At 60.1% G+C, this 20,636-nt stretch overlaps 1 protein-coding gene across 3 annotated transcripts; it reads right to left on the minus strand.

Moving 5' to 3' along the window:
- Positions 1–2,159: 2,159 nt before the first annotated feature.
- TBKBP1 (TBK1 binding protein 1) lies at positions 2,160–19,735 on the minus strand. Of its 3 annotated transcripts, XM_044248817.1 has the most exons (11): positions 19,618–19,735; positions 18,085–18,216; positions 17,451–17,710; positions 16,959–17,081; positions 16,601–16,705; positions 15,409–15,589; positions 14,630–14,805; positions 14,371–14,432; positions 5,713–5,831; positions 4,699–5,426; positions 2,160–3,760 (listed from the first exon to the last, which is right to left on the minus strand). In XM_044248817.1, the coding sequence occupies exons 3-11, from the start codon at positions 17,673–17,675 to the stop codon at positions 3,632–3,634; spliced, it is 1,848 nt and encodes a 615-aa protein (XP_044104752.1). In that variant the 5' UTR covers positions 17,676–17,710; positions 18,085–18,216; positions 19,618–19,735; the 3' UTR covers positions 2,160–3,631. The 3 variants fall into 3 exon arrangements, with proteins under 3 accessions (XP_044104752.1, XP_044104750.1, XP_044104753.1); XM_044248815.1 differs by lacking the exon at positions 18,085–18,216; XM_044248818.1 differs by lacking the exon at positions 19,618–19,735 and having other exon boundaries at positions 14,630–14,802; positions 18,085–19,043.
- Positions 19,736–20,636: the final 901 nt, after the last annotated feature.

The raw sequence follows: 20,636 nt of genomic DNA on the forward strand, positions 1-20,636 counted from the left end.
CGGCCCTTCACGGAGCCCTTGGAGATAGACCTGTGCCGGCTTTGGTCCCTGTGCATCTCCCCGATCCCTACTACGTCTGGCTTTGGGTCTGCGCTGGCAGGAGCCAGTGGGTCCCTTGGGTGTCTTCTCCAGCCTCAACAGCAGTCTCCTCTCCATTCTGCCCCTGGGAAAGTTGTTGCAGCCTTCTCATCCTTCCAGAAGCCTCATGATCTGGATCCTTTTGTCCCCACACTCTCTCAGGCCCTAGAGAGCCCCTACGTTACTCGCACAGACTAACAGGTACCCAGAGTAGCCAAGGCCCTGTCTGATCACCATTCTGCTTGAGAAGAGAGGGAAGAGTGTTGGCAGGCTCCCCAGCCCTCCCCCAGCTCCCCGACCTCTCATGTCCTCTCCTTTTGGGGGGCATTCAATGAAAGCCTGCAGTTCTGGAGGACATGGGCTGGGCACACACTGGCTTTCCCCTTTTTCTCCCTTCCCTCCCAGCCCTCAGCAACTTTCTGCCTTGGACCTGAGCCCCTTCTCAGGTCCCTAGAAATCAGAGACAGAATATGCACCCTAGGGGCGCCTGGGTGCCTCAGTGTTAAGGTTAAAGCCTCTGCCTTCGGCTCAGGTCATGATCCCAGGGTCCTGGGATCGAGCCTCACATCGGGCTCTCTGCTCAGCATGGAGCCTGCTTCCTCCTCTCTCTGCCTGCTTCTCTGCCTACTTGTGATCTCCATCTGTCAAATAAATAAGTAAAATCTTAAAAAAAAAAAAAGAATAGGCACCCTATGTCCCCATGTCCTCCTCACACCGGTGACCACAAAGATGTCCAGGCTATGGGATACCTGGGTTCCCTCTTACCTTCAGACATGCCAAGGACCAGAAGTGGTTCCCCAGGTCATGTCCCAGCCTATAGTTCATTCCCAGGTCATCCTTTGCCTTTTTTCTCTCAACGACTGGGATTTTTCTTTGCCTCATGTCCTTGTACCACCCCTAATTCATTCAAATTTCTAGCAAATGTTTCCAAAGATGCAAGAAGGACCCGGCCCAGAAACCTGGGTGCTGCCTTCTTCCATGGGAGTTGTCTGAGGTGGAAGAATAGCAGGGTACACTGAGTGCCCATGTTCCAGAATTCTTCAGAACCTTCTTTCCCACGGTTTATGAAGCCATGTCCCATAGGAATGGCTATTTTCACCTTTCTTTGCACTCAGGATTTGGCTGCAAATGGAGTCAAGTTTGGAAGAACTTTTAGAAGCCAACTGTAGTTGTTAACTGCAACAGAGGAGCAGAGAAAGCTGGGACATCTCCCCACTGGGGTTTGAACCTTGGCACTGTTATGGGGAGGGATGTTTGCCCTGGATCTGGAGCTGAACCTCAGCCTTCTATGAGCAATTGCCCCAGCCTTTTAAGTGAATTCTTGGCCTGCAGGGGTCATGAGGACATGAAAGGCACCAAGAGTTGGTGAATAGAGCTCAGGCCTTTTCTGCAGACAGAGGGCACAGCTCTGACTGGGGCCAAAGTCACAGGATTATGATCTGGCTTTGACAGCCCTGTTGTGGGGCTTTCAAGGCAGCTGCTGAGCCTGGAGCCCAGCCCCTCCCCCACTCTCAGAACCATAAGGATGTGGAACATGGGTTCTTCCTTTTTGAGGCCAAGCCTCGTTCCTGGGATGCAGAAATCTCTAGGTGAAGACATAGCTGGTCCCGAACCCCCAAGGCTTTGGAACCTCCACCTGCTGGGAGGGAAAATTCAAGAGTTCCCAACACCTGCTCAGGGCTAGGCTGGCTGCTTTGTCATAAAGACATCCTCTACTGGGGTGCCTGGGTGGCTCAGGGGGTGTAGCGTCCGCCTTTGGCTCAGGTCATGATCCCAAAGTCCCGGGATCCAGCCCTCCCTCCAGCTCCCTCTCCCTCTGCTCCTCCCCCTGCTTGTGCTCTCTGTCTGAAACAAATAAATAAAATCTTTTAGAAAGAAGCAGTTTAAATAAACTCCATGTCACAAGTCATCTGTGCCCACCTCCATATGCATGTCTCCAGAATCACCCTAAAACACCGATGCCCCACGCATCCCGTTGTCCAGTGCAACCCTGCATGGTTGCAGTTCCTCGAGTCAGCTGCAAAACCTCCCGCTACCCAGGGTTTTCTCCCTGCCCCTACCAGGGACAGCACAGACCAAGAGCAGATGGAACAGGTAAGTTTTATTTGGACTTTCAACTTGTTCAGAGAGCTCAGGGGCCCCCACCTCCCTCTCCAGGCCCCCTTCTCCATTTCCCCTTCCCACGGGAACCCTCAAGGTACAGTGCCATGTGTCTCTGGAGTCCTTGGTCCCTTCCTGCCTGACACACCTCTTTACTCCCCTGCACTGAGGGGGAGGAGAGGGGTGTGAGGAGGTGGGGGGGGGCGGCTGGAAGTGTTGGATCAGAATGGGACATGCACTGACAGGTAGCGCCCACTGCCACCAGCCCTGGGCTAAGACCTGGGAGAGGCTCGCAGCGGGGAGCGGTGGGGGGGGGAGTTGGATTCATCGTGGGGCAGCAGGCTCTTGCCTTAGGAAGCTCCCCACCTCAGCCCTAGGGACCCCCTGGCCTCCTGCTTACCCATCCTTCTGAGGGTACGACTCTGAGGTAGATTTCACAGAGGGAATGTGGGTCGCTGGGCAATGGGAAGGGGGTTAGCTCTTTTGAAGTTGATCTCCAACAGCACCCTGGGCCCAGCCGCAGGTTCTGGCCTGGGAGGCAGGGCTGACGACACCCACCCAGCTAACAGACGCCGAGTCACACACAGGCTCCAGGGCACCTGTATGGTCAGGGACTCGAGTAGTGTAAGGGTGGAGGGGAGCATCTGTCTTAATCATCTGTGTCTTGGTGCGAGGGGCTCTGGGGGGTTGCAGGGGCCTGGGAGGCTAGCATAGACAGTCCCCTGGCCTGGGGGTCATGGTACAAGGTGTCCCCCTCACCACCCCCCCGCCCTCAGGGCAGCCTCTTTAGGCTGAATCCTCCCAGTCCTGCAGGGTCCTCCCTCTCCTCTCTCACCCCCAGGGGGGCAGAGGAGAACAAGACTGGCCGCAGGGAATGGCCAGAAATGAGATGCCTCCTTCCCCTAAGGCGGTGGGGGGGGACCATGCCAAGAGCCCAGAGCTGGCCATGGGATGGAGGAACCAGTATCATTGTGCAAGGCAGGCTCTGGGACCTCACCAAGAGGTGCTCCCTGGACAGAGCACAGCCTGAGAAAGATGGACATCTGGGGAGAAGCTAGGGGAGCTCCCAGAGTCCTCTGATACCTTCTTCCTCCCCCAGGCCCAAGCACTAGACACTTCCTTGGATCCAACCCTGTCTTGAGAACAGAAGGGCAGAGGGAGAGGCTGGGCGGGGGATGCCCCTCCCCATCCCAGCCCAGATCCTCACCCCCAACCCCCTGGCAGAAACCAGGGAGCTGGGGAGAGCTTCGGCTGGCCTTTCGGAAAGAGCCAGGGCTGAGTGGTGCCTAGACCAGGGAAGACGGCACACACGTTGACTCGGTAGCTAGTGGAGGTATCTGGGGGTCGCAAGGGGCAGGGGCCCCCCACGAGATTCATGCAGCATTCAAAGTGAGTGTGTGTTTGGGGGTGATGAGAGAAGATGGAGAAACAGCCAGTGGGTGGGGGAGGCACCCTAGATCTTGCTGTTCTCCAGGTGGGAGTCAATGTGTTTGATGAGGGCATCATCCGGGTACCCAACAGGGAAACCTAGTTGGCAGAGGGGGCAGCTGCGGATATCAGAGCCCACTGTCTCCATGAGAAGCTGTGGAAAGAGAGGGGAGTCAGGTAAGGTCCCCAACCCTCTCTCATGGTCCCCACAGCCCAGCCTGCCCTTTCCTGAGACCCAGGGCAGAGAGGACTGTAACACGCAGAGAAGGCCTGGTTACTCCTTGTAAGCACCATCCCTGCTCCCCTGCCCTCCCTGCCCACCTTCCACCAGTTTAGCATCCACTGCCCCAACCCAGGACATAGGACCCCAGGAGGCCTGTATGCTCAGCCTGCCAGGGTATATGCAGTAATGAGGCATAATGCAGAAGCTGAGACCCAGACATGCCCCCAGAGTGACTAAGACACGGTTCCCACATAATTCAAAGCAATGGATAATCCCAAACAATGTACAACCCAAAAATAATTTTCTTTCTGGCTTTGGAATATATTTTGGTCCTTCCAGGTGGCAAGAGTTGGCTCTGACATTCAGGAAACTCATTATTTCAGTGAAACGCTAGAGCCCTAAGACAGGCTGCCTTCTAGGACAACCGGTAAAGAGCAGGGGCTCTGAGGCCAGATGGAGGGCACTGGATGCGCAGGCCCGACCCTCGTGTGGGCGGAGACCGGCGGCGGTCATCACAGCCCCCATCACTAGTGTCGCAACAGAGGGCTTTAGTCTCTCCGCCTCCCTCTCGGGAACCCTCTAACGGAATTAGGTAAGAAAACTGAGGATCAGAGAGGATAAGTAGCTTGTCGGAGGTCTCCCCGTGGCTAAGCTAAGCGCTGAGGTCTGGAATCAATCCCAGGCTGTCACACTCAAGCCAGGCCCTAAACCTCTGCAATGGATGCGCCCCAGCCAGCCGTCAGGGGCCGCCAGGGTCCATGCAAGCCAAAGAGAGAGAAGTGAAGGGCGGGGGCAGTCCAGGGAGGCAGGGGGGCCGGTGCCCAGGGTGGGAGCCTACCACCCCCCCAGCCCGCGGACGCCCCACTCACGTTGATGGACGGCCAAGACTGTGCGTGCTCCGCGTGGGCATAAGCGGCGGGCGACTCCGGGATGGGGAAGCCCGCGCAGAACGAGGCGCAGCGGATGGCTCCCGCCTCGGGGCTGGGCGGGCTGGTGGGCACGGCCCATTCCTCCTCCTCCGACGGCTGCTTCTCGAAGCGCAGCCGGAGGCCGTCGAAGGCGCGCCGCGGGCTGAGAGGCCGGCCGGGCCCGTAGAGCTCGCCGCCGTAGGCCCGCGGCTTGGGCAGCGTGGCCGCCTCGGCCTGCAGCCAGGGCGGGGAGGCGCCCGCGTAGCCCGCGCCCTCGGCCATCTCTGAGTAGCTGCGGCGGCCCTGGAAGCCGGCCTTCACGTGGTGGCTGGGCGGCTTGGCGTAGGCGCGCTCGGCCGGCGTCCTCTCGCCTGGCGGCGGGGGCGGTGGGGGCCGGGGCTGCGGGGCCGGGCAGGCGGGGGGCCCCGGGGAGCGGCGCTGCGGGCTGGGGGACTGGCACGGCGGCGGCGGAGGCACCGGCGAGCGGCGCTGCGGGACGGGCGACGGGCAGGAGGGCGAGGCCGGCGAGCGGCGCTGCTGGGGCGAGGGGCACGGGGGCCCGGGAGAGCGGCGCTGGGGGGCGGGGGACTGGCACGGGGGTCCAGGGGGAGCCGCCCGGGCGGGCGGGGACGGTGAGGGGCACTGGGGGGCCGGGGAGTGGCGCTGCGACAGCGGCGAGTGTCTTTGGCCTGGAAGAGAAGCAGGAGGAGAAGGAAAGGCGGGGTGGGTGAGAGAGGGCGTCAGAACGGGGGGAAGCAGGAGGAGAAGGAAAGGCGGGGTGGGTGAGAGAGGGCGTCAGAACGGGGGGGGGGTTGTCACGGCGGCCCCCCAGCTCTCCTCGCAATGCGGGGAGGCAAGACCCAGCAGGGAAAAGGAAGGCAACCGTGGCCCCAGGACGCGGGACGGGAGCCACAGCTGCCCTCCCGCCTCCTTGCGGACCCAGCTCCCAGCCTCCCCTTCCAGGACCCAGCTCACCGCCACTCCGGGCCTGCTCCTGCAGCAGCGTCCTCAGGATCCTCCCCTGCAGGGCACTCAACTCCCGGAGGCGGCCCAGCTCCTCTGTCAGCTCCGTGTAAGCCAAAGCCAAGTTCACCCTAAAGGACACCCCAGCCACACCCCCGCCCCAAGACAAGGCTTGACTCCAGCCTGCTCCCGACCCTGAGGTCAGAGGGCAGGGAGTGAGGAGGAGGTTAGCAGGTTTACGGTCACAGCTGTGGACAGAGAACTGCCCTTGCCCAGCCGCTGGCTCTCCCTTCCCTCCAGGGCCCTCCTACCCCAGCTGCATAAATGCTCTTGGGCTTTAAGGTCTACCTCAAACACCACCTCTTCCAGGGAGCCTCCCTCTCTTCCCAGTGAGCCTTACCTGGGGCTAGGGCAGTGGCTCCCCGACTAGGGGCTTGGGCTGGGGAGCTCAGTGACGCCAAGGGGTCCCTAAATCCATGTGTTCACCAAGCACTGTCTACGGCCTGAGCACATCTGATACAGGTGTGTGCGAATGTTTTTCTAAGCTGAGCAGAAGCTGCGGTGACAAATAAAACAGATTCATCAAAAAAACGGCCCTGAGTTGAAAGTAGCTCTGGTTACTGTGAGTTTTCTCTAAGAGTGATTAATAAAAGCATAAGTACAACCTGTGTGTTGGGGGCAGGGGTCCACGGGGAGGCCTCCCCCTTTGTAGGACTGGGGACCAGTGCTGTACAGTTCTGTAGGTGAGGACAGAAGCAAGTTCCCTGGCTTGCCAGAGGAGCCAACTGATAAACTGGAACCCGGGTCGGCCAAGTGCCACGTCCACTGCCCTCTTTCCACCTCAGCGCTGCCCCTGAGCTTCCAGTCCTGCACCTCCTGGGATCTCCAGGGAGCCCTTTCCAGGGGGAGCTGTGGAAACAGCTGTCGTGCACCACACACCCCCAGAGGGCGCCACCCACGGGACGCACTCAGCAGAAGTCGCCTTGCTCTGGAACTGCACGGGGAGTTCTTCAAAAGGGAGGATCGTGTTGCTGTATTTCTATTCCCAGCACCCTGTCCAGGCCTGGCCCCCAGGAGATGTTCCGGAAGTGAAGAATGAATTGAGCCTCCCCATCCATTTGCCTTTCTTCTTCCCTTTCTTCCTCCCACTTCCTCCTAGGCACCCACCTGCATGGAGCTGGAAGGGCTCTGAACTTAGCAAAGACTTCACCCACTTCCTTTTCTCTTCCTTTCTCTTTGGGTCACTTTGACCCAGCCCCACGGAAGGTTCTCTCTCTCACACTGCCCCTCCCCTCTCCCAGCCTGGGCTGCACCCCTCCAGGGAGCCCTTCCTGACCTCACAGGCGGCTCTGCGGTTGCCTTGGGTCACTGCTTTCATCTCTGTTCCGGGCTTGGACACAGCCTGGGAGGCAGGAGCCTGGGAGGCGGGGGTTTGGTTTCCTCAGATCTCCCCATGCCCTTCCCAAGTCCAGAAGGGACTGTGGAGCTTCCCGGAAGTTGGAGCCAAAGGGAGGTGGCAGAGAGAGGCTCAGCCACTTCAGGTCGATCTGCTCTCAGGGGAAGCCCTCTTGCTCTAGGATCTGTAAGGTGCTGGGCATGAATAAGGTTGGGGAGGGGTGTCTTCAGGCCCTGAGGCCCTGTGCCCATCCCAAGGTCATAGTCATGGCAGAGAGGATCCATGTAGAGGGGAGGGAGTGAAGACAGGAGTGAGGCCACTTGACTGTGAGGAACGGTGTGAGTGTGTGTGTGTGTGTGTGTGTGTGTACGCACATATGTGTGTGTGTCTGACCCTAGAGGAGAGAAGGGGAAGTCTTGAGGTTAGGGCTTCAGAGGGCAGGAAAAGCCGAGGTGCAAAGAGGGCAGATAATGACTGAGCTTCACTCTACGCTCACTGCTCACCGGCTGGTTCTCTCTTGCTAATCCTGGGGCTAGCTGGGTGATGGGGGAGCCAAATGCCCCTCCCATGACGAAATTATTTTTAACCCATCTAGGCCAAAGCCAAATTATTGCCAAGAGGCTGGATTCTGGGGGACAAGCCCACTTCCTAGGGAGAGAGAGTGCCCACTATCCATTTGAGGGTGCACAGGGATAGAGGGGAGCAGAGAGGAGGGAGTCCTTCGGGGAGCCCTGGCTGAGGTGCTGGAACCTCAATTCTACCCCATCTCAGCCCTTACGTGACGTGTCCTGTGTTCCCCGACCTTCATCTCAGGGGTCTGTGGGAAGAAATGGCATCTCTCCCAACAGACCGGAAGATCCAGCCTGGGTGTCCCATATTTAATTGAGGACTCCCCAGTGACAGCTCCCCTTTTCCCTCTGAGTGCAGGAGCGAGGTCTCCCCCATCAGACTGGGGGTTTTGGAGGCTCCCGCTGACCGTTCTGTGGCAGGAGCAGGAGAGGGCTCGAGCGTCCCCCTCTGACGGAGCAGGGAGCAGCTGCTAGTCTCGCTCCCCATCCGCCTTCACGGCCATATCTCAGGTGACAGATACAGGTCGTTGCCTTCACACCCCAGCTTGGAGATCTCACCTGCCACACTCAGTTCCCAGGCCCCTATCTTTTCCCTACTTGCCTTCCTCTCCTTGTCAGGAGCTACCCCAGTTTCCACCGCCCTGCTCCTGGCACCCTCCTCACGGAAAAACAGATGGGCCAGCAGGAAACGGAAGAAGCCCCTAGTCCAGAACGCCCCAGCTCTGACCAGGTGCAGGGAAGGGGGGGGTACTTGGGGAGGCCCATGAGTATGAATGTCCTACAGCCCCAGGCGGCCTTAGAAAGACCTCTGAGACCCCGGGCGAGGTGCTGGGGCCTGATCTCCTGATGTCCCACAGCTCTTTCGGGCTGCCCCTTATATCAAGCCTCTCTTCCCACCTCAAGATGCACAGGCCCCAGGCAGCCAAAGATGCTGACAACTGAATGACTCACATTAGAACACACTGCCAATTCAGTGGAAAAAAATCTCAACTTCACAACACAACCAAGGCTTGCACACGTGCACCTGAACACACGTTCCGTTTCCTGGCTTCCCTGCCCACACCTGAATGGTAGTTCCCACGACGCAACTGTCTGGGAAGCACGGGTCAGGTAAACACAGCAGATGGCTGCTCTGGGCAACTTCTTTATGGCTTAAATTATGGGAGAAAGGGGCGCCTGGGGGGCTCAGTCATTAAGCATCTGCCTTCGGCTCAGGTCGTGATCCCAGGGTCCTGGGATCGAGCCCTGCATCGGGTTCCCTGCTCTGTGGGGAGCCTGCTTCTCCCTCTCCCTCTCCCTCTGCTGTGTTCCCTCTCTCTGTGTGTCTCTCTGCGTCCAATAAGTAAATAAAATCTTAAAAAAAAAAAAGTTATGGGGGAAAGTTCTGTCTGCATCTCTCAGAACCTGGGAGGGACCCAGGTTGAAAAGAATGGATGAGGGGTTACCATGGGGCCGGGCATGATGCTAAGGAACGTTCCTGAATCCTCAGAGCAACCCCATGACATGGCCACTCCTCTCTCCATGCTACAGATGACACAACCAAGGTTTACAGAGTCCTCAAGCCAAGGAGCAGGGCAGGTGCTGAAACGGAGCTCTGGTTCCCCGGACTCTAAGGTCCAGGCTGCTGACCACTAAGCTATATACCGCCTTCCAAGAGGATCAGGAAAGCGGGGAGCGGGGGGGGCTCGGAGGGAGGGCAGAAGGGAAAGAGGAGCAGGAGGAGGCTGGGGAGCTCCGCAGTAGCCGGAGCATCACCGACCCTGCCCTGGGAGGGGAGAGGAAGGTGCTAGACATCCGTGGAAGATGAGAGCTGTTAAGAAGCTGGCTCAAGGTCACGGAGCAGCGGTGGCACAGAGCAAGGACTCAAACCTGCTCTTGGCTCCTCAGCCCGCTGAGCTGGCACCTTCGGGGGAGCCAGAGTGCAAATGGCAGAGCTGGCAGGAAGGAGGACTCCCTCCGCTGCAAGTCTTTCCACCCTTCATTGACTTATCCTCCCATTCATTCTTTCCACGAATAAGTCCGAGATCTCAAAATTCCATCTGGAAGCAATAATCTTCACTGCGACTGATAAAGCAACTAAGAGGAGGAAGGTCAGGGACCGAAGCCTCCTCCTCCTCCGTAAAGGGGCTCTTTCGACCCCAAACCAGCTGGGAGGTACACGGACTCTGCCGCGCCTTCCCCGGGGAAGCTCACTGGGGGCCCATCCTGGGCCGGGTCACAGGAACAGGTCACAGGGACGACCAGCGCTGCACTATGGCACTGGAACTAGGGATGGACTTAAGGTCGGGATTAAGGATGGGGTCAGGGTCACATTAGGGCTGGGGTTGACAGCTCATTTTCCATCAGGATTGTGGACACAGTTGGGGTCAGGAGGAGGGGTAGGGTTAAAACCAGGGACACAATCAGTATTAGGGTAGGATTGGGGTCAGGATCAGACAGCTGGTCAAATCACCAGCTGACTCAGAATCAGGAGGAAAAACCAAAAGCCAGCATTCCCGGCCCTTCCATCTCTGCCCAGAGCTGCCCCCAGCTGCCCTTAGCCCCCTCACCCTTGTGGGGGAATTGAGGGACCAAACTTTCCACCACCCACGGGCACACCCAGCATCAGTCTTCCCGCCCGGCCCTCGGGGAGGGAACCACAGGCACCGGGCCGTGGAGCGGACTTGGGGCTGCGGGCCGGGGGGAGGAGGAAGTCACTTTGCAACAACCCAGTGCTCTACCACTTCCTTTCAAGCGCCTTGAGCCCCTTCACTCTCCTCGACCAGCTATGACTTGCGGTCCACAGAGCCTGGCTCCTCATGGCAGCCCTGCCGGGCTCCCAGCACAGCTAGACGTTGGCTGCATCTGGAAGGCCTCCCTGGAGAAGGCCACGTTGAGCAGCTGACGCCAGGGCTGGGAACCAGTACTCCTGTGTGGGTGGGTAGCCACGCATCCCAGTGTGCCCAGGGCTGTCCTGGTTCCCCTAAGTGGCCCCCGCAGAATCGTGAGGGTTTCTGAAGTGTTCACATATTGAGATTTTCACTTGCAACCCTGACCTGGTTACCGCAACAAATTACCCGATCGTCCCTCACAGCCGAGCCGCCCACCTGAGGAAGAACCCAAACCAGACAACCACCAGAGACACCATTGCCCCACCGGCTCAGGACCCGCTGGGTATTCACACTTAACTTGTCACTTAACTTCTCCAGTCACTAAACTTCTTTGCTCCACAGTAGAAAGGGGACAAGACCTTCGCCGTATCTTTGGTGAGAACAAGAGTCTGCAGGTAAACGGCCTCACACAGTGTGTGGCCTGGACGAAGGCCGGGGAGTGCCCAGGAGATGGGTGGAGAAAGAACGAACCTCATGCTGATCCTTTCTTGGAGACACCATCCAGCTCACTGACCTTGGTTTAGGAACGACGGGAGGATGTGCAATTTCCCATCTAGGGAGACAGAGCTGCTCTCTGCCTTCCTGGCAAGGAAAGAGTCAGAGACAGATTCAAAGACCCCCCCCCCACCCGGTCCCTTAGAGCACAATGAGGGAGGAGTGCTGGGCATCGACTTCAGAGCTGCTCCCCCCACTCGGGGACTCCCAAGGCTGCAAGTGCTTAGGGTTAATTCCTGTGAGCGCCCCTGCCATGGCTGGAGGAGATTTGAAAGAAAGGAAGTAGGGAGGGTGAGAAGCGTGAAGGGGGAGGCCCTGGGCCTGCTGGTTCTGGGGCATGAGGCTCAGTTCAGGGTACACGGGGGTCTCCGACTTCCGTCCTGACCCACCCCACACTGCCCTTGACCTCTGTGCAGAGTTTCCATCCTCTCTCTCCGAGTTCACACTTCTCCCCCACCACTAACCGCAGCCCACGCAGAGGCTTGTGGGCGGAGAGAGGGGTGTGGGGAGGGGGGCGGAAAAGGGCCAGGGCTGCAACACTGAGCCCCCCACGTTGGGAAAAAAGCAAGCCCTATGGTTCTCTTCCTCATCACTCATACTGAGCCCCCATTTTCTCACAGGGGGGCTCCCCTCTCTCACTGCACCCTCACTCCCTTCACTGAGCCTGCCCACCCAAGCCCTCAGCCCCCTCAAGGAACCCCCACTCCACAATTTCCCCTCCACCCTCAGCACTAGCCACACCCTCAGAAAGGCCACACTCTGAGCTGGGCTTCGAGGGGAGGGGTCTATGGGTTCCACAAACCGCCGCCCCCCCCCTCCAGCTGAGACACTCTGGGGTCCTTACCTCCCTGTGCTTCCTAAGAAGCAGGTGGGTCTCCAGTCCCACCCTCCCTCATCATTGCCTCTGGCCCTTGACTGACCTCCAACAGCTCTCCTCTGGGACAACCTGTCCCTGTGCCCTGGGCAGCAGCCACCAAGTGCTGGGCTGACCAAACAGCAGGGCAACCTTGCCCAGAGGTCAGACCTGGAGGGTGGCAGAGAGGCCCAGTCTGGAAGGCTGGAACACTGCCGCGGAGCACAGCTGGTGGGCTGGGGGCTGCGATGAGAAGGACTGGGAATCCTTGGGGCCAGGACTGCCTCAAAGGCCTGTCTCCTCCGCATGGGTAGACCCCCTGGCGGGAGTGGGGGGCCACGTAGGGTTAGCAGAGGCAGTTATGGGGGGGTCTATTTTAACAGTCAGGACTCCCATAATAAAACTGGCTGGCCTGGAGGTGTCTGAACAGAGACAGGTAAGCGCCTTTCAGGAACACACGAGACCCCCATGGGGGTACATCAGCCCCACATTCCTCTCCTGGGAGACCCCACAGGCAAAATTCCCACTAGCCGGAGGATCTGGACAAATTGGAAGGAAGAGAGGAGGGGCTGGCGGGGGGGGGGGGAGTGAGCTGAGAGCAGGTGACTGAGGCCTCAGGTGGGTGGACAGGGGAGGGAGCCCTCGGGAAGCAATTACCAAAAGGAGCTGAGTTTATAAGAAAATAAAACTGCCGGGGGAGTGAGGACTTCCTCTGAGAATTAACTCTTGCCAAGCTGGGGCTGTCCAGAGACGCTCCATTTGAAAAAAAGCGTGAGGCTGGGCGAGACAGAGCCCCGCTGGCTCCAGGGTGAGAGATCCAGGAGGCGCCGAAGCTGAGTCCCAACCTTCTAGGACAGAGGGGAGGAACCGGAGGTCACCCTGGGTAAGAGCGGCCCGGCCAGCCTCTGGGCGAAGCGTAGCTTCCTCTGGCCAAAGGGACTAGGGTGGCAGGCGCCCCGGGTGGGAAGGGAAGGGAAGGGGCTGTCCTGCCCACGGGGGCAGCATGGACCCTCGCCCTCCACAAGCCCTTTCTGCGAGTTCTCCTTTCCTGGCTCGCTCACAGCCTTGGCCCCTTGCGACCCGCCAGTCCTTCTCCGGCCTCCCATCCTTATCGCCTTCCTCCCACACCTCTCGGTAACGACTGACCTCTGAGCCCAGGACGGAAACCTGGGGCTGCAGAGCCGAAGCCAGTAAAGCAAAGCACTCGGCATCCCTGGAAGGATTGACAGCCTGGCTGTTCAGATTCTGGCCCTGCCAAAAAGTCCTCTCCCTGGATGCACCCAGTTGGAGGGAGCCGTCACTGCTGGGCTGCTAAGAGAGGCTGGGACTCAGTGAGCCATAGAGGCCCCTACGCTGTAATGCCTGAGGCAAGCTAGGCTTCTAGAAAGTGTGTGTGTGTTCTGGATGGTACGCATGGGTTCGCATGTGCCCAGACCCACAAGCTAGGGCACACCCAACACCCCCCCACCTAGAAGCCAAGCTGAGGGATCCCACCCACCAGTCCCACAAACTGGGTTCTCACCCCCCAGATATCACAGCTCCACCCAGGCCCTCACCCCAGGGTGCAGAGGGAGGTGAGGGGTATCCCCAACTGGCCAGAAGCCTGGAGGAAGGTGAGAAGGAAGCCCACTGGAAGGAGGACCCCTAGGGTCCCGTCGCTGGTTAGACAGCGTGATGGAGAGGGAGTCTCTGCCCCTCTCCGGGGCCTCGGTCTTCCCTCCCATGAAAGTAGGGAGTCTGTGCCACACGACTGGTTTCAGGGGAGAAGACTGAGGCGGAAGGAGGTGTGCGCTTTGTTTCTCAGAAAGCGGGAGAGGGTGAGTTCAGGGTGCGGATGTGAAAAGCGTCAGGCTCGCCGCTCGCCCTCTCCCTTGCTGCCCAACGCTGCCCCAGAGGCCCCCACCGCTAGACTCCCCACTGACAGAGCTCCCTCTCTACTTCCTGCGGCCCTTCCTTCCCAGCGCAAGTCCCAAGGGACACCCCAGCAGAACAGGTTCTAATTCCCCTCCCTGCTGCCCCAGAACTCCAGGACGCCCCTCTTCTTCTCAGCCTCAGCTTTCTCCTGAGACAGAAAACAAGGCACCACAAATCCTGGAAGAGACCACCTCCTTCCTCCTCACCAGGGAGGGGACAGCTAACCCAACTAGCTGGCCCTCTTACTGGGACAGAAAATGGGGCCCCAGAGAGGCCCAGGAACTCACCAGGGGACACAGAACAGAGCAGCAAAGCTGCTGAGATGTCTCAACCCGACACCACAAGGAGGCATGAGCTCGGGTGCCAGAAGCAAAAAGAACATCCCAGAAGGCCACCTCCTTTCTGTGAAGCATGTGGAGCCACTCGAGCATACCAAACCCCGCAACCCTGATGCTGGAAGAGAGGTCCTCCGAGCAACACAGAGCAGGAGAAGTGAACCGAAGGGGGGGGGTACCCAGGAAATGCCACCCCTAGGGCCCAGAGGCAAAGGAGAGGATTTCGGATGTGACTTACTGATCATCCCCGACTCTTTTCACCCACGCCATGTCCCTCTCTGACTGGTTGGAGGCGAGATCCTAGGGAGGAAGACTGAGGTCAGATGCCAACGGTCACCTTGCCCAGACCCCCCACCCCACACACACCCCTTAACACTCCCAGGGCCAGTCTATACCTAGGAAGGAAGTCCTGGGCCTCTAAAGGCTCCTTCCAGCAGCCCCCAGGCCTCCGTGGAGCTCTGGGCAGGGTTCTGGCCTCCAGAGTCCCTGCCCCTTACCTGGGCCCGGCTCTCCTGTAGCTGCTTCAGCTCCCCCTGCAGCCGCTCACACTCAGCCTGGAGCTGCTCCTCCCGAAGCTGAGCCCCCCGGGCCTCGCCCTGGGCAGCCTCCAGAGCCTCTTCCAACCTTCGCCGCTCCAGCTCACTCACACTGGCTGTGGGGCCCGGCCAGCCTGCTGGCAGGACAGATGATAATGTCAGGCTGGGTCCGGCTGCCAGGCACCCTCCACCGACTGACTCCCAGACCAGGAGAGACTGAAACAGGTGAGCCCCGCAGCATGAGAGATCCGAAAGGGCCGGCCACAGGCCAAGTGTCCCGAGAAGCTGCTACCGAGGGGTGCGAGGAAGGACAGTCTGAGCTGCTGCTTCTAATCTTCTTGGAAGCCAGGGACCAAGTAAGATGGCCTCATGAAGGACTTCCCTGGCCACATTCAAATCTCCAAGAGTCCTTCAGCCTCTGCTCCTCACCACCTGGGACAGGCCTGGGGGGGCGGCGGGGGTGGTGGGGGATCTGAGTGGAGGTGCCCTCTGCTGACACATATGGGAACTGCATGCAGCGGCGGACGGGCAAACAGGCAGTAAGGGGGGAGTGTTGGTGGGAGAAACTGGGTAAGGGAACAGGTGGTAAAGAGGGATAGGGTAACTATGGGAGAAATTTAAGACATTACAATGGGGTGTTGACCCCCAATCCCAGAAGGGAGAGCTGTCCGGTGATGCTGAAACGGGGGTTAGGCTTGGGGACTTCGGGGTAGAGACATTGGGGGTCATGGAGATCTCACCGTGACTCAAACCAGATCCCCCTCGCAGGGCCAAGTAGTGCAGGTCCAGATCGGCACATGGTGGGGCAGGGGTGGGCGGGGGGCTGGGGCTGGAGAAGGCGGCGTCCCGGAGGCCTTGCTGCTGTCGCAGCTGCTGTTCCAGGCCGCAGATCTGCCGCAAGTGGGTCTCTACCAGGGCCCGCTGCCGGGAGACACAAAGGGAAGGGTCTGCCCAGCACCAGGGAACCCTTGAGGGCTCCCCAGACCCAGGACTCCCACATGTCTGGGACGCCACCTCCCCACAATGAGCTGAGGCCCCAAGTCCCACATCCCAGCTGCAATCTCAGTGGCTGTGAGTGTGCGGTCCCGTCTCTCAGTAACTGCAATGCAGGTGTTTCTGGCTGTTGCCCTGTGCAAGGTCAGGGTTAAGGCCTCTTCCCTGCCCTAAACCCACGGGACACTTATACAGACCACACTGTCTCATCAGTCCAGACACAGCCAGAAGCGTCACGACTTCTCTTTGCCTATAGGACAACCGCTCCGGGCTTCACCCATCTCATCTCCAACACAGGGACAGCCATGCTTACCTTGTACACTTGTTCAAAGGATTAAAATCAGTAAATATATCTAAAGAGACCACAGCAGTGCCTGGCACACAATAAGGGCCGTGTAAGTGTTTACAGTGATGAAGGTAAAGCATTTTTACACACATGCCCCACAATAATACAGGACTGCGGTTCTCGTGAGCCCTTTCCAGAGGAGGGCTAAGGCTAAGTGATGTGACCCAGGGAGGAGCTGGCAGAAACCACGTCTCCTGACTCTGACGCCAGCCCCCCTACTCCCGCATGGCCATGCCCCTGCTCAGAATCACACACATGCCGGACTCATCCCAGCAGCCACGGGGACCTGATCCCCTCTGCCCTTGCCCACGCCACCTTCCAGACACAGGTCCACAGGCACAGAGTCGACCCAGCTGAGACCCAAACATACGCATGGAGACACAGCACCCGCAGGGACACTGTGTGGCCAAGGTTGTGCCAGGAATCACTCACAACTGGTACGACACACTCAGCTACACTCTAAAGGGCGACGGCCACTCAAAGACACACAGGAACCCACTGGGTTCCACACTACAGACACACACACGTGGGATCACACGCCATCAAGCCACAAGGGTCACACGCTCAAGCACCCCCGACTCCCTGGGCCTCACCATCTCCCCCAGCTCTGTCTCCAGGTCGCTCTTCTCCACGCAAAGTTTCTCATAAGCCTGGATCATCTCCCCAAGCTGTTCTTCCTGCTCCTTATTCTTCTGCAACTAGATGGGGCCCGGAGGGCAAGCCACAGTCAGGCCCACCCTTGATGTGGGGGCCGAGCAGCTCCCCGTGCCTCCCCCCTCACATCCAGCACCCAGTGGAGGGGTTGGGGAGGCTGCAGCCCATTCCAGGGAGGACCGCAGCCATCTCTGATCACGGAGACAGAGGAGGGGCGGGGCAGGAGGTGTTGGAATTCTGCTGGAGCAAGGAGCTCAGGGAGCCCAGCCTGCGCTGGGAGGCCAGCAAGGGGCTCACCTCATGCTGGAACTGATTGAGCCTCTGCTGCAGGCTGACCTTCTCCATCTCCAACAGGGACCCATCCTTGATTTCATACAGAGAGAAGCCGTGCTCCTCTCCAAAGTCATTGATCAGCGGGTACTGTGGGCAGGCAGGCGTTCAGGAGAGCTGGTGCCCAACTCCCTGCCCAGGCTTCAGCCTCTCTTAGGCCCCCCACAACCTGCCTCAAAGTCCTGGTCCCTCCCTCCCCCTGCTCAACTGCGACCCACACCACCTGGAGGCATCTCTCACCAACCAGATCTTGTTTAGCTCCAAGGTCCCATCACTTTGGCCCTCCGGATCCCTTCCTGACCCTTCCATCCAGAGCACCCACATCCCTCACAAGAGACCCTCAACTTCCCAAGAGCGTGGATCTGGATCCTTCTTTGGGATTCCTGGGATCCCCAGTTCCTCAGCAACCCCCACCCCAACACACACAGAGCTAGACCCCTATCTTTTCCAAGTTCTGACCTTGATCTCGTAGACTTTGAGACGGCGGCGGAGGGTGGCATTCTCCCTCTCCAGGCCTCCCAGTCGCTCTTTGATGTCCCCATATGCTGTGATGAGGGCAAAGTGGGAGGCGGAGCACATGTCCCCACCCAGCGAGGGGTCTCCTGGGGCATCCAGCCACACCTCACTGGGCCCCAGTGCCTCTTGGGTCAGGATGCTGATGTCATCTTCAAACATGGACTCCATGGCAAGGGCCTGGGCCTCGGCCCCCACTGGGCCTCCTGGGAGAGCAGGAGCAACAGTGGAGAGGGCAGCCTGAAGGCTGTCCCTGATACCCCTCGACCAGGCCTGAGGAACACTGTTGCCAGCCAAGAGGCAGCTTGGAAGCTGCACCCACCCCCGGTTCCCCCCAAGGGCTGTCTTCTCTTCTCTGCTGCCTTTGGCCGAAGGGGCTGGAACCAGCTGAAGACTTGGGTGGGGGACAGGGAAGAAGTAGGGACAAGTAAGTCAGGCCAGCAGCAGGGAAGAATTCCTTTCAGAACCCAGGGAGACCTGTGGACAGGAAAGGGCTGCCTTCCCAAGTTAGGACCCAGCCAGGCCTGCCTTGACACTCCTCAGCCCCTCTCCAACCCCCCCGCCTCGATTCCCCAAGTACCTCTCTGCCAAGCTGCTCATCCCAGGCCTCTGGCACCCCAGCTCCTCCCTAAGGCCCAGTGCGCTGGGAGAGTCAGCCCCTCGCTGTCAGGACGTCCTCTGTGGGGCCCCCGCCCAACTTCCCAGCTTCTTCCTGCAGGATCCCGGAGTTCAGGAAAAGGAAGTGCCTCCCCCACTCACACCAGGGCTATGGCAACCCTCCAGGACCTCCTCGCCCCTGACCTGGGACCCACAGGAAGTCCTCCCAGAGTGTCAGAGGGAACACACAGCCAGGAGGGGCGGCCCAGGGAAGGGAGGGCCAGAGAATTCCCTAGTCCGCCCATGTGCAGGCACACAGGGAAATGGGGAGCCCTGGGAGGGGGCAGGAATGACTCAGGGCTCCCAGAGAGTAGGCGAGGGGGTGCGTGTGTACTTCTCCTGGCCCTGTTTATGAATGTGTGTCTGTGGTTGGCATGTGTGGGGGGGAGTGTGTGTGTCTGTGAATGAGTGTAGGTGTGTCACAGTCAATGAGTGCCTTTGCAGGGCTGCGGCTGGGGGTCAGGGATGGAGTTGGGAAGTGGCCCAGAGGCCGTGTGTGTTTGTGTGCGCGTGTGTGCACGCGTGCGTGAGCGTGTGTGAAGGGTGGGCACGTTCAGGGCCGTGTGTCACGTGAGGCACTATGGGAATGTCCGAGGTGTGTGTGTGTGCGCGCGCGCGCCGGAGCGTGTGTGCGCGTAGAAGAGGGGCTCGGCGTGCGGTGTGAGTTCAGACAGTGGGGTCCTCGACCTCCCAAAGACGGGCGGCAGGAGCCTAGAGTGGAGAGGGTTCAGGCCCGGGGCCCAGCACCCTCCCGCCCCAAGGCCCCATTAAGTGCCAGGGAAAGGCGTGTGACCGGGTCTGAGTAGGGAATGTGTGCGCGTGTTTGTAGGGCTGGCCCCACCTTTAACCCCTTCCTCTCCAGGCGCATCCCCTCCCCCCAACTCCGACCGCCAGCGCTCACCACACGCCCCCCGGACCCCCCAGCCCGCCACCTCGGGCCCAGCCCCGCCTGCAGGGGCTCTGTCCCCTGGGCCGCCCCGACAGACGCTCCCTTCCTCCGCATCCCCCGCCGGCCCAGCGGCCCCGGGTGAGAGCCGCGGAGGGCGGATGGGGAGGGGGGGTGCCTCCTCGGCCCCGGGCCCCTACTGCGGCCCCTTTAAGAGCCGCCCTTTAAACCCCTTCAGTTCGGCGGACAGAAATTGTCGCCCCTCCCCTCTCGGGGGCCGAGACCACGCAGCCCCCTCCCCCACCGCTGGCCGAGCCCTGGGCCCCCAGTCGGCAATCCCCGGGCCGGGGAAGGGGGCTCCCGAGGCGGTGCGGCCTGAGGAGCGGCGGCGGAGGGGGAAAGGGAGTGGTGAACGCGGGCGGCCGGCGCCGGACCCTTCCCCTCCCCGGCCCGCCGGGGCCAAGTGCCGGCCCACCTCCCGCCCCCCTCCCCCGGCCCACCCTGCGACCCCGGGGAGCGGCCCCCGGGCGCCGCTCCCCTCCCCCCGCCCCAGCCCCGCCGGGGACTCACAGCTGCTGCCGGTTCCTGCTTGTAATCGCAGCTTACCCCCTCCGCCTGCTCCCTCCCCAGACGGGCACCGGTGCCCCCACCCCCCTGGCACCGCGCTCCGCTCTCGCCCTGTCGCCGCCGCCGGGTCTCTCCCCACCCCCCACCCCTCCCCCCAGCCCCCCTCCCTCCCGCCCGCCCCGCTCCTCCTCCGCCGCCGCCGCCGCCGCCGCTGCCTCCTCCTCCTCCCCGGCTGCTCCGGGTTTCTCCAGCTGGGAAGGCGCCCGGGACCCCGCCGCTGCCACCACCACGTGGCGAGGGGCGGCCAGCCCCCGCGGTGCGGCGCGGCCTGGCAGCGCGCCCGGCGCCCCCCGGCTCCCCGCCGCGCCCGGCCCGCGCTCCGCGCCCCCTCCCCGACGCGTCCCTAACGCAGTGTGGCGTGGCGTGGCGTGTGTCGGGGGCGCCTGCGGCCGCGCAAGGGCCCGGGGCGCTTTGGGCTTTGCTTGCGGGCTGTATGTTTCAGGGGAAAAAGAAGCTGTGGATTTGGATTTGGGTTTTGGTTTTGGTCTTTGTCCTCTTGTGAAGGAAAATATTAGACTTACTCTTCATTGCTCTTGGGGGTGGGAGCCTTGCTCTGATAAAAGATACACTGACCATGGGATCTAGGCGGAGAGATTAAATTGGTTAACTTCTTTGGAAGTGAAAGTGAACTAAGGAGGTCAGAGTTTCATTTAGAAGGGAAACCGCTTTGAGCCCCCCAACACAATCCCCTCACCCCCCAGGCCAATGACACGAAGAAACAGCATGTCTTGGCCTTCCACAAAGATTATTTGAGCACCTGCCAAACTACTGGGCAAGGGACACAAGTTGTTTTGTTTATGTTTTTGTTTTGCTATTTTTCCCACTGTGTGACCTTGGGCAAGTTACTTAACCTCTCTGAGTAAAGTTGGAGATCATTCCCAACCCAGGCAACCATGGGAGGAAGAATGGGGAATCAGAACTAAAGGCGCTCTGAATTCTCAGGAGGTGTTAATGAGTCATTT

The sequence above is a fragment of the Neovison vison genome, chromosome 5 (genome assembly GCF_020171115.1).
Source record: "Neovison vison isolate M4711 chromosome 5, ASM_NN_V1, whole genome shotgun sequence".
Taxonomy (NCBI): Eukaryota; Metazoa; Chordata; class Mammalia; order Carnivora; family Mustelidae; genus Neogale; species Neogale vison.

Coding starts and splice junctions, on each gene's coding strand:
- TBKBP1 (XM_044248815.1), bottom strand. CDS start 17,675: ATGGAGTCCATGTTTGAAGATGACATCAGCATCCTGACCCAAGAGGCA. Junction 14,433..14,629: donor TACAGGAGAGCCGGGCCCAG/GTAAGGGGCAGG, acceptor CTTCCTCCCTAG/GATCTCGCCTCCAACCAGTC. Junction 5,832..14,370: donor AAAAGAGTCGGGGATGATCA/GTAAGTCACATC, acceptor GGTGTCCTTTAG/GGTGAACTTGGCTTTGGCTT.